Genomic DNA, 12,335 nt, shown 5'->3' on the forward strand with positions numbered 1-12,335 from the left:
TGGACCAGAGGTCAAGGAAAAGGTTTTCAGCTGGGTAATCGGTCAACGAAATGCGAGAAGGAAGTCTGGGAACTATAGAGGCCACAGGGATGATTTTCTGCAGGTGCCCAGATGATTCCAACCTATGGATGATGAGAACCCTGTGTGGACCACCACAGCCAGCCAATCGATAGGGAAAAGCGAGCCCCACGTAGGTCTGGCCCCCCAAGACCCAGCTAGGGGCGCAGCTGCCAGGCCGCGTCCCCTCGCCCACCCCTCTCCTCCCCAAGGAGCAGTGGGTGGACAGCCTGGCCACGGCCTGTGCTCGGCCGACGGCTCCCACCCGGCCGGGCATCCCAGGTCCTCTAGTGCTGCGCGGTCGCGCTCGGCCGCTGCAGGCGGGTCTTCCAGGCGCCCTGACCAGGACACGAGCTAGCAGCGCTCTGAGCCAAACGTGCAAGGCCTGTGCGCCGGGAGGCCGGGGCCGGGGCCGGCTGGCTGCAGACGGGCCGCCTCGCCGGGCCGCCGCCTCTCGGGACGCCCTGGGCAGCGCAGCGCCCTCTGCTCGCCCGCGGGGACCCTCGGCGCGGAGCCCTCCCCGACGTCGTAGCCCCGGGCCTAGGGAGACACACAGCATGTGTCTGGCAAAGTCTGCGCCATGAAGACCTTTGGAAAACGCATGAGAAGCAGTTTAAAATTGATCTGAAAAGCGAGGCTCGTCCGCACAGAAGACTCCAGACGGCCCGCCCGACGGACATCCGGGAAACGGGGACGCCCGAGCCGCGCGGGGCTCCAGGCCCCGCCCCCCGCCGCGGGTCCCGCCCCCGTCACGTCATCTCCCCGCGCCGCCGCCGGAAGAGTGGGCTGCGTGATGGCGACGCGAGTCCCACGGCCGGTGTGTTTCCCGGACCCGGGCTACCCTCGGGTGCCGGCTGCGGAGCGATGACCAGGCTGTTGGCCGTGGCGCACAGAGCCGCTTGGGCCGTCGTGCGCTGCAGCGGCCGGGACCGCGGCGCGCTCAGCATGTTCTACGCCGTGAGGAGGGGCCGCAAGCCCGGCGTCTTCCTGACCTGGTGAGTGAGCCGCGCCGCCCGGCCCGCGCGCGCGGCAGCCCGGGTTCCCCCGCAGCTGCGGGCGGGGAGGCGCCGGCCCCGACTTGCTTCACGGCATCCCCGGTCTAACGGGTCAGTTAAGGGCCAAGCGGAAGCGGGTGGGAGGAAGTAACGCCGCGCTCTGTTCCAGGGCCGAGTGCAGGGCCCAGGTGGATCGGTTTCCTGCCGCCAGGTTCAAGAAGTTTGCCACCGAAGAGGAGGCCTGGGCCTTTGTCAGAACGTCGCCAGGCCCCGACGGCTCCGAAGGTAGCCCCGTCCCACACAATGTGGCATCCAGCCCGTTCGGCCCTCCGTATCCACCGCGGTGGCCGATCTGTACGGCTCCCCCCTGAGCAGAGAAGACGCGTATGGTGCCCAGGTGACCCTTTCACAGATGGGGAAACGGGCCGAAAGCACTTCAGCCCCGTGGTTCGTGCCTCTAACAAGACAGCCCGGGACTTAGATCTCCTGCTCACTCAGTGTCCTCACTCTGTGTAATCACATCTTGTAAAAAAATACTTGTTACTGGATGGAGTGGGCTGCAGTTCTAAAGTGATGTAGTTGTTTTCGTGGCACACCCCGTGTGCTGTTTCATTAGGCCCGTGCTCCAGTTTCCCAGGTTCCAGTAAGGGGACCTGCGCGGTTCCAGCCCTTGTCATTCAGGGGGCACCTGTGCTTCCCTCTCATGGGTGTCTGTTTTAACCAGGTAGTAGTTTATTAAGAACTCAATTCTTCCAACCTAAGTATGTTTCTATTTATTAAGTGCTCTAAATTTTAAGGCAGGTAGTTCTTTATGAGTCTATCTTTTTTTTTTTGTAAGTTTACAGAGACCCCCCCGCCACTCAGTCTGCGGCTGATGTTTAGAAATTGGGATTTATCATCTCTTTTACTCAAGAACCACACTGAAGCAAAACTGTGAGCCCTTCCCCAATTCCTCTCTTAATGTTACAGTTACCCTTGTTTTGGGATTATTGAGCTATTTGCCAGCTACTATGGTTTGTATAAGCTGATTTAGGGTTAATTTACTCAAAGGAAATCCACAGTTTTCTGAAGGAAATATTCTCTGACAGCCATGGTCTCCTTTTCCTTCAAAGTCTCACCTGTTCTTTAAAATTTTTCATTCCAATTCAGTTTTCTCGGTAACAGTAAATAAAACCAACATTTATATCAATACTAAACCTCCATGAAGTTGCACTTTGACCTGAACCTTTGTGTTTGAGTTCACTTCAGTAGAGTAGAGGAAAACCTTCAAGGTAAATATCAGGTAGCAGATACAGCAGCATGGAAACACCCGCCACTCTGTGTAGTGGACTTGATTCGAGTTTTGCCTGGATAACCGTAGCAGTCTTCTGAAAGGTGTGGGTTGACAAGCTACACTTGACAGGAGATTTCGGCTTGTAGCTGTCTAGTCGGTGTTCAGAAAATACTCGAACTCCATTTTCCACCCCTAGTTTATAGAGCTAAAAGTGAACTCTGTAGTATTGGTTTAGGATTGTTATTTGGAGGATACGATCAATTGCTCCTCCTGCGCCCGTTTCCACCGCATAAAATAATAATGTGGAAAAAGCTGTTTCAGATCACCTAGTTGTATATCTCATTTAACAGAAGCCTAGAGGGTTTAAGTCCGTTGACTGAGCTCAGAGCTGATAAAAGGTAGAGCTCCAATTAAAACTGGTTTTGTGAGACCTTGTCTAGTTCATCTTCTACTTCAGCCCTCCCAGTGCTGTAAAAGTGGGTGAGATGCTGCTTGTCCCCCATAACCTGAGAGAGGACATGAGGTTAACCTGCAGTCCAGGCTGAGCCGCTGAGGAAGAGCCCTGCCCTGGTGCCGCTCTGAGGGGGTCCAGCCCCTCCTTCCCATCCTTTCCTCAGAACATCCTGTTACTTGTTTTCTTACAGCCCACTTACCCTGGCCCTCTTAGCCTTCCTAGAGGGTTTCAGCTTGGCGTCCTGTGCTTGGAGTATCTGGGGAGGGTGCTGAACCACAGGTGCCACTGATCTTATATGCCAAGTTGTGGTCCTTGTTTCTTCTGGGGGACAAGTCCCTCAGATTTTCAAACTCTGCAGTAACTCTTGGTAAACTCTACTATCTTCATCGAAATCAGATTCTTTTCAGTAGAAGCTTTGCTCTTGTTCTTACATTGCCCCTATCAAGCTTATCATGGAAAACTTAAAATAATTTCTCAGGACATCAAAGTCTGAGATGGTGTGAACTGTTTTAAATCATTCCCTCTTTATAGAGCCACTTATAGAGAGCAGTTAAGTATGATTTAATGATATTAAATAACATTGAGTTTCTGGATTCTTAGTCATTTTCACGTTTATTGTTTCTGGCTTTTAAGTAGACTGAATCTTTCAGGGCAGAAAAATGAACATGTACAAGAACCACAAGTGAAAGTGAGCAAGCGCCTCCGCGAGCCGTTGGGTGAAGATGAACGTGCAGAGCCGTGTGCAAAGCATGTAAAACAGAACCCAGAGCCGGTGCCTTCAGTCAGCAAAGACACATTCTCTTACATGGGTATATCTTCTTGGATTTTTTAATTTTTAGTATAATAATCATGAAAATACATGTGTAAAAACTTTGTACTTTCTCAATAATGGAAATTTAAGATAATGTTTAACATCCTCATTCTTAATCTGAAAAGGTCATTTAAAAATCTGTAAGGTCACTATTTTAACTTGATGAAACGGTACCGAATTATTACAGTTTTGGACATACATAGGAAAACCGTTATACAGGCTACAAATGAAAACCACTAGTGAGATGCCAGTGCTTCTGGGCGCACAGTGTTGCAGGCGACCGAGAGGGGACGCGAAGGCTCCAGCTCTGCGGCGTGAGAGGCCCTGGGCCGCGCTTCTTTGTGTAGTGGCTGCAAAACATACGTGATCCTCCCTTATCCCGACAAGCAAGACAGTTGTGCATGCCCCACTGTCTATTTAATTCCAGGAATCGGTCGTTTATATTTTGTGACTTACAAAACATGTAAGTGTATAAACAGAAAATAGGAGTAAGTAGCATTTATTATATAAATTGCTGTATTTGAGGGTTCCAATTTTTCCCCAGAAAAAAGTCATTTTATAAATCAAGGGAAGCCAATAGAAAATGTTTTGTCAAGTTGTATGAAAATGTATTAATCTTCACAGTTATGTAAAAAGCAAAACCAAATATTCTCTATTAAGTTCTTTACCAAAAGTAACTGAAGCAAATCCATGTCGTGTGATTGGGAGATGAGCCGTTTCCAGTGTGTTGACAGTTGCTTGAAACCTGGTGGCACCTGACAGGCACTCGCAGTGGGACTGACTCGGGCACCGGGGCGGCAGTCGTGTCGGGCGTCAAGTCTGGTGAACCCCTTGGTCCCCGCCCAACACCGTGCTCTCCCGACTCACTCTGCTTCGGGATGTGCGCGTCTGCCACGGAGCAGCCCGCCTCTGCTTCCTCCCGCCTGCCGTCCCTGCGACAGACACATTCCAGAGCAGGGCCTCCCCCTGTGCCCACAGCCCTGCCCTCTAACAGCCCTCCCGTGACCCCTCCTGCCGCCCTGCCGAGAGGGGTCTGCAGGCCACCAGCGGCCTGAGAGTGGCCGCATAGCTGTCCTGCTGCCTTGTTCGCTGCAGCAGTGGTGTGGTGACCGGACCCTCTGTCTCGTGCGAAGACAGAAGTAGGGCCACAGCTTTCTCGTGGGTAGACTGAGGAAATCAGCCACAAATTTGTCAGAGGACTTGAGTTGGTCCTCATCCTGCCAAGGTGCTCTCTGCTCGTCCGCAAGTGAGCGTCTCACACACACAAGAACGGGGACAGTGGCACTGGCCCTTGACTGTGGTATTGGGGGATGTAGGTGGCAGTTCTCGCTGAGCGGGTTCGACGTTTACAGATCGACTGCCTTTGCCTTTAATTTGCTAGCATGCAGAACTGAAATACTGGATTCTAACCCAAAGTGTCAAGTCCTCTAGTGTGAGGAATTGATTGTGTTTTCCTGGACAGGAAACCTACAGCATCGTAAACTCCCTCTAGGATTAAAGTGCTGATTTGACCTTAGTAAATTTCTGAGGTGAATTCCGTGTTTCAGTGCTGCTGGTCCGGCAGTGCTCAGAACACTTCCCTTTCCCAGGAGAATTCGTCGTCGTCTACACTGATGGCTGCTGCTCCAGTAATGGGCGGAGGAGGGCACGCGCAGGAATTGGTGTTTACTGGGGGCCAGGCCATCCTTTGTAAGTAAACCAAAAAGCTGGGTTTTTCAGCTTCCAATCGACCTGAATCACAGTGAAAGGCTCAGGAAGCAGCGAGTCGGGGTCTGCTGCTCTGCTCCTCTCGCGACAGGCTTCGGCGGGAGGGTCAGAAGAACCCGGTGGGACCCACACCGAGGCCGGCGGCTTTGGTCCTGAGCACGCGGTACCTGCGTGGCCTCCAGGCCCAAGTCTTGATGGGTCTCTGTGTCTCACCGATGAGATTTTACACCGACACGACCTAGCTGCCCCCGGAAAGAGTCCCACGATTCCCAGGGACGAGGTCTGGGCAAGGATGCATGAGGGGCGGGTGCCTGTGCTTGGCACCCGTCGTATCCCCACACTCTTCTGGAGATAAGCGAGTTTAGAAGTGACTCTTGTCACGACGCACAAAGTCAAGATGATGGAAAGTGGCCCCTGAATATTAACTGACAGCCCTAAAATCCCCTGTGAAAGAGGGATTTGACCCCTGGGAGGTAGCCATATGCCAGCCCTGAGCTTCGTTCTCCAGCATTTACTGGTGCCCACAGAGATGTTGGGCATAATTAGCATGAACTGTTAAGAACTTGTCTCTTCAGCTTTGTAGTCCACAAAGTTCCCCACCGTCTCCCACGCTGATACCGCATTTTAGCTTCGGACCCTGTAAGAGGCGGCACACGCGGCGGCCCTGAGTCTGCAGGCCCAGCGCTCGCCCAACCACATGCTGACTGGGCCCAGGAGTTGGACTCCCCTCTGACCCTGGCCCGGGTCTCCGGCAGCACCGCACCTTGGTGCTTTTCCGTGAGACGTTGCTCCTGGTGCTGTGATTTCAGCAGCTGCTGTTCTGTGTGATGTGTATTTCCAGTAGAGATACTTACATGCCTGTTATTAATGAAGAGGCTTAGGGAATCCTTTGGAGAATTAGCATCATAATTTTATTTACCTTTGTATTGTTTTGAAACCAGAAACGTAGGCATTAGACTCCGTGGGCGACAGACCAACCAAAGAGCAGAGATCCACGTAAGTCTCAGGTGCTTCCCGGGCAGTGCCCGCTCGCCGGCCGTCAGCGCGTGACCGCACCAGTGGGCCTGTTCTGTGTGCCCATGAGGTATTCAGAAGTCCAGAAGAAACTTAGCTCGGAGTTAGTAACTGTTCTGAAGGGTAGGCATTTTCTAGAAGAAACGAAACTTACTTCAAATTGTTGTCCAAACATAATTGTTTGTATAGCAGTATTTCACATGGGGAATGAATCATTAGAGCTAGCCTAGAAAAGGAAGGAATTTTTAAATTTTGAGGTAATTTTGAACGTCAATCATATCAAAAGTTGAACAGTTTCTATAGCATGACAACTCATTTTTTTCTGCCAGGCAGCCTGCAAAGCCATCGAACAAGCGAAGACTCAAAACATCACCAAGCTGGTTCTGTACACAGACAGTATGTTCACTATAAATGGTAAGTGAGCTTTATTTGCGATTTGCCCCTAGTGTTGTTCTGTTAAGTGTGGAGAGAACAGGTACTTCCTTCCCCAGTAGGCAGTGAGTCGGGGCAGGGCCCAGAGGGTGAGAGGGGATCGCACCTGGTTCGCCGGGCATGGAGGCGGAGGCGCGGGTCTGGAGCCCAGTTCCCCTGCCCACTGTTTGCCACGCAGGCATTTCTTGGCCAGGCGCCAAAGACAACAGAAAAAAGGGGGCCATGGCCCTGCTCTCGAGGCCTGTCAGGTCTGAACAGACGCTCGCGGCGTCTTGGCCACATGCCATGCGCAGGCCTTATGTCTGAGGCTGGACAAGCGGCGAGCACATCGAAGGGACGAGGGCGGTTTCAGGTCTGCACCAGGCCCACAGCGCGGGAGCGCAGAATCCAGACGCAGCTCAGAGTCCAAGTGGGGGCGACTGTGAGCGGGAGTCCAGGGAGGACCCAGGACTGGCCCATGTGAGGTGAACCGATGTTTCTTCCAGGTATCACCAGTTGGGTTCAAGGCTGGAAGGAAAAGGGGTGGAGAACAAGCACAGGGAAAGAGGTGATCAACAAAGAGGACTTCATGGAGCTGGAGAGACTCGCCCAGGGCATGGACATTCAGTGGGTGAGTGCTCCACGTGGTCACCCTCGGGGCGGGACAGTCCGAACCACCCAGAGAGAGGAACGGTTTCTGTATGTGACTTCAGGACATCAGTTCCAGTAGCCGTTTCCATGAGGTCAGTATCCTGTGACTGCCTCTCCCTGTTATCATGTAAGTGACACCGTTTTAACGAGGGTACCGTGGGATGTTCCGAGCTCTCTGTGCTGGCGTAGCAATGCCCGGTGGTGTTCCTGGGCGGGCCTCACCACGGCAAGAGTTGGCTTATTGATGTCTTTGCAGCCAACCGTAATGTCAAATAAAACTAATTCATATGTATTTTATTAAAATGAAGTGTGATAAGACCATTTTCCCAAAATGGAAGTCTTTTTCTTATAACAGATAATTTTTATTAAAATTATTATTTTAGACAATACAGAGCATGTTGACCTGCAACCGTTTTCTTAACCCTATGTTGCTGTCCCACACGAGGACCACCGATAAGTTTGGTAACCTGACATTTAAATCTGCCTTTCAATAACGTAAATGTAAACAGTAGTTAAGTCCCTTAAGAACACCCCTTTTGATGGCGTTTAAAGAGAATGAAGTGTGTGTATCATACCTATCCTTGTCCATACCCGCGTGTCCCTTGGCCCTGTCCCATCACTAAGTGGGGAAAGGCGATACAAACAGTAAAGTCCAGTGTGGAAATCAAATGGAATCTTTGCAAGTGTTCCCACTGCAGGAAGACTGCATTGTGTTCTGCAGAGCTGCTGAGGTGGGCTTTCTCCTCGTCTGCTCTGAGCAGTTGGGTTTGTGAACAGTTAGGATGTAGTCATATGTTGCTTGTGTGAAAAATTGGTAAAGAGGAAAACTTTATTTAACAGATGCATGTTCCTGGTCATTCGGGATTCATGGGCAATGAGGAGGCCGACAGGCTGGCGAGAGAAGGAGCTAAACAATCAGAAGACTAAACAACGTGGTTTTAAACCTTGAAAAACTTGACCCAGTGGCTGTTTTCTTACCTCTACTTACTGGTGTGCGAAGCAAAACTACAGGATGGATCACTGCCGTAGACAGGCAGACACAGCTTCCATGGGAAATGACTAAGGAAGGTGGTGTTCTGTGGTGCCGAGCAGTGACAAGTGGAATGTATGATTGTATAATAAATTGAACTTCCTTTGAAATTTGAGAATTACTTGAGATTTCAGCATTATGACTTACTGGATTTGATTTTATTGCAGTCTGGACAAAAATTTTAGGATTTTGATTAAATAAGGAGTTAATGAAACATTGGTTTAAAAACACAGAATAAGTCCGGAAGTGTCCTGAGAGAGCTCATCTGCCTCCCTGTTGGCGGGGCTGCGTCTCCCGACTTCGGGCTGACTGCACCTGCTGCGGAGACAGACTCCCCTGGCCGGCGGGCGTGGTCCGTGCCAGGGCCCACGGGCCACCTGGCTGCTGGGCCGTTACTTAGGAACAGTGACAACTTTGAAAGAGCAAGATTCATAAATAAATCTTCAAAATTTTTCTTTGGTGGTTTTGTTGAAAGCACTATGCAATTTTTTAAAAATTTGATATGATCATTTATTTTTATCTGTTTTATTACCTTCTGATCATACAAACGTACAAAAAGCGATACAAACGACTGTAGCTTATTGTTAATAGCCTTGTAACCACCACCCATGTCAAGACAGAGCTTCGCAGACACCCCAGAAGGTTTCCATGTGCTCTTTCAGTCACAGCCCCTCCCCCCTCCAGAATTCCTAAATCTTACGGAAACGATGTCCTTCCATTTCATTACGGCCGTTTAGTCTTGTCTACTTTTTAAACTGGACACTCCTCCATTCTGAAGTCCTCCTAGGTCACGGGGCCTCTCTCTCCGTGTGTCGGCCTCCTGTGGTCTGTCTGCCGAGGACCCGGGGCCCATTGTCCTGCGGTCCCCAGTGTCTGGGTCTGGCCTTTTGACCCCTCAGTTTCCTGCAGGTTGGCAGCTTGCTTCAGAGGCTCCAGCATAATCAGGTCCCGCGCTGGCTGTCATCTCCGATGCCGGTGGCTGCCGAAGGCCGGGGCCTAGGGACAGTGATCTCCTCTCACTGGCATCCTTGGCTGGAGTGCTTCCGGAGACGTTCCCCTCGCCTCCTGTCCAGGGTCCGGTGGTTCAGGTCACGTCGGGAAGGCAGGATAAGTGCCAGAGGAGTTACCCCATTTTCATTTATGTCTCCATGACGGGTGTCTGACGGGCTCATGCTCTCAAGGCTGTTGATGGGCTTCAGTTCTGTGCAGTTTTCATCGTACTGACCCTGATTTGGCCTGTAGGAGGGGCCTGTTGAGGTTTGCTCTTTAGTCTTCGGATTTCCCTGTGTGCGCACACGCACTGACCAGCACACACCGGTCGTCGAAGGCCGCCTCATGGGCGCGTCCGGGTGTTCTAGGCCCATCTCGCTCACCTGCTCCTGACGAGACTTGGCTGTATCTCTGAGGCTCCCTAGTGCCTTTTAATGGCAAAAAAAGGTACTTCAGATCCTTACTCTTCATTGCTGTGGGATTGGTGGTGGTTTCTAAGCCTTTTCATTGTCAGAATCACAAAAAACAGATAATGTACACCTTTAAAATACTCTGAGCTCGTGCCGATATTCCCAGTACAAACACAGGATTCCAGGGTGCTCATGCCCCCCCGCATTACATCTGTGTCACCTGCCCTGAGAACCCTGGTACCCAAGACTCGGGCCACTGGGCATGGTGCGCCCTCTGTGGTTCCCTCCTGGGGCGCTTAGGGTTGTCTTCCTGCTTTGGTCGTCCTCGGGGGGGCCTGTTGCCTGCACGTGGGGATCTGATTTGCTCATCCTCATGTTCCTATGAATTTCTCTCTCTGTTTTCATTTGTCTGTTAACAGTTGTCCTCACGTCCTGTCTCTAAAGCCATCGCTGTCTTTCTTTGCTGTGAACTCTCTTTTCTTGTCTGTCTCATTTTCTTGAGCTCTGTCACCTTGCGTCTGATAGTTTCTAAGACTGATTTACAGTCTCGGTACCTTGTACCCCTTTGTTCATGTTTGCAAACAGTACGTTTTGATGTCTTTGGGGGGCATCTTCCTGGCAACAGCTCTGTGTAGATTGGTGCCTCCCTGTGCTCGTTTCCCAAACATGCAGCACCGAGGGCTTTTCTCACTGCACAGGGCTCTTTTCTGTTGCATTTGGAATAATGTTAAAATATGGCGGCTGCTTCTGGAACTCTCGTGACTCTGGTCCCTCCCCCACCCATATGGGACCCTCTCCTTCCTGGCTGCAGAGTTCCTGTCCCACTCGGTACTGGTCTATCCCCGCAGCTGGGTCCCAGGCGGCCAGGTGCAGGATTCTCGGGCTGCACAGCTCCAGTCCCCCAGACCTGGATGGGGCCCCCTGACCCACCTCTCCACCAGGGCAGGCAGGAGTGTCTGCCTCCAGCCACCAGCCTCACACCAGCTTCCGCACTTGGCAGTAACACCTTTGGGATTGTGTCCGGGGTCTGTTAGGGGCCCAATCACCCCGTTTTGCTTTTTCCCACAGGTGTGAGGCTTGTGACGGCAGGCTGTGCCCCCACTGCTGTGTGCTGGCTCTGCAGTCACTGTACCACCCTGCATCCAGGGACGTGTGGCTGATGGACAGCGCGTTGCCCGCATAAAGGGGGCTGTGCACGCGCCTGTGAAGCAGGCACCAGAGCGCGCTTGTCACCGCTGCAGGCTTTCCACACCACTCCCGACTCCCTGCCTGCCCTGCCCCATTCCTGGGCCACCACTGCCATGCCTTCCGTCACTACAGACTGTTTTTCCTGGGACTTCCTATAAAGGGAGTCATACAGAATAAACTCTCTGCGGGGCGGGGGCCACATTTCCTCGGCGCAGCTGCCCCAGCGCCCACCCACGCCGTGTGTCAGTTCCCGCCTTCCTGTGGCTGGCGGAGCCCATCATGTGCAGGCACCGCAGTTCCTGCACCCTTCCGTCTATGGCACTGGTGCTGTTCCCGGCGTTTGGCTATTGGGGGTAAAGCTGCCCGGTCTTGCGGACATGTGCTTTCATTTCTCAAGTGGAATGGCTGGGTCGCATGGCAGTTCCACTGAGCTTTTCCAAGTGCCAACTTCTACCATTTTACACTCCCTCCAGCAAGGCGTGAGCCGTTGGCTCCGTATCCTCATCAACACTGGCTGCCACCTGGTTTTGTTATAAATGCCCGTGGGTGTTTGGCCTCGCTGTCCAGTTGTTCTGAGGATTTGGGAAGATCCAAAGAGTGTAGGCTTACTGCTACCACTGCCTTCTGAGAGCCCAATTTTTGAAGATTGGGCAGCACGTTCTCTGTGCCCAGGATAAGACAGGTGGAAGTGTGTCTGCAGGGCTCCCGATCTCGGGGATTCACGTAGGTACAGATGAAACTGAGAAGAACAGCAGGTGACACAGCTTGCAGCGAGGTGAGGTGCAGCCACGTGCATTGAAAGCAAGTTCACAGGGAGCAGATTATTGTCAACAGACAGCATTCAGTGGCTGATCATAGGAGCAGCTGCGTTCTTGGACGTTCAGGAGTCACGGCTACACCAGCTTCATCAGGTCAGAAGGAACCCACTGCTCGTGCTGCTCTCAGCAGGGCCTTCGCACTTCGCAGGTAGAGGCTGTGGACGTGTGCCCTGCGCGGAGCTCACACGGAGCCTTCCTTTCCAAGGCTGCGGGGTGACTCTTGCTGGGGTTTGGGAAAATTGGGAGGCACTCTGCTGTCTTTCGGGACAGGCACACGAAATATAAGTTATACAGCAAAAATAAAAATCCCACTTGCAGGCAGATGGCTGCGCTGGGGTGATTGAAAATAGGGTGGGTGAGAAGGCGTCTTGTTTCAGGCGATGTGTATTTCAAGTTGAGCAAGTCTAGGCCCTTCAGCTTGTCTTAAAAGAAAGAACTTGGTCTCCATTTCTGGATGTTTCCCTAGTTCTCATGACCTGGTAGTTGTGAAGCAAGAAGGAAAAGCTGCTCAGAAAAAGCCCCCTTT

General features: G+C 52.0%; 1 protein-coding gene across 3 annotated transcripts; it reads left to right on the forward strand.

Annotated features, from left to right (window-relative positions):
- Positions 1 to 806: 806 nt before the first annotated feature.
- Positions 807 to 8,524, forward strand: RNASEH1 (ribonuclease H1). Of its 3 annotated transcripts, XM_073217175.1 has the most exons (9): positions 808 to 1,052; positions 1,222 to 1,383; positions 2,304 to 2,323; positions 3,430 to 3,588; positions 5,180 to 5,279; positions 6,239 to 6,293; positions 6,641 to 6,725; positions 7,229 to 7,353; positions 8,214 to 8,524. In XM_073217175.1, the coding sequence occupies exons 1-9, from the start codon at positions 922 to 924 to the stop codon at positions 8,298 to 8,300; spliced, it is 924 nt and encodes a 307-aa protein (XP_073073276.1). In that variant the 5' UTR covers positions 808 to 921; the 3' UTR covers positions 8,301 to 8,524. The 3 variants fall into 3 exon arrangements, with proteins under 3 accessions (XP_073073265.1, XP_073073276.1, XP_073073275.1); XM_073217164.1 differs by lacking the exon at positions 2,304 to 2,323 and having other exon boundaries at positions 807 to 1,052; positions 1,222 to 1,337; positions 7,229 to 7,465; XM_073217174.1 differs by lacking the exon at positions 2,304 to 2,323 and having other exon boundaries at positions 810 to 1,052; positions 1,222 to 1,337.
- The last annotated feature ends 3,811 nt before the right edge of the window (positions 8,525 to 12,335 follow it).

The sequence above is a fragment of the Manis javanica genome, chromosome 1, assembly GCF_040802235.1.
Source record: "Manis javanica isolate MJ-LG chromosome 1, MJ_LKY, whole genome shotgun sequence".
In the NCBI taxonomy this organism is placed as follows: domain Eukaryota; kingdom Metazoa; phylum Chordata; class Mammalia; order Pholidota; family Manidae; genus Manis; species Manis javanica.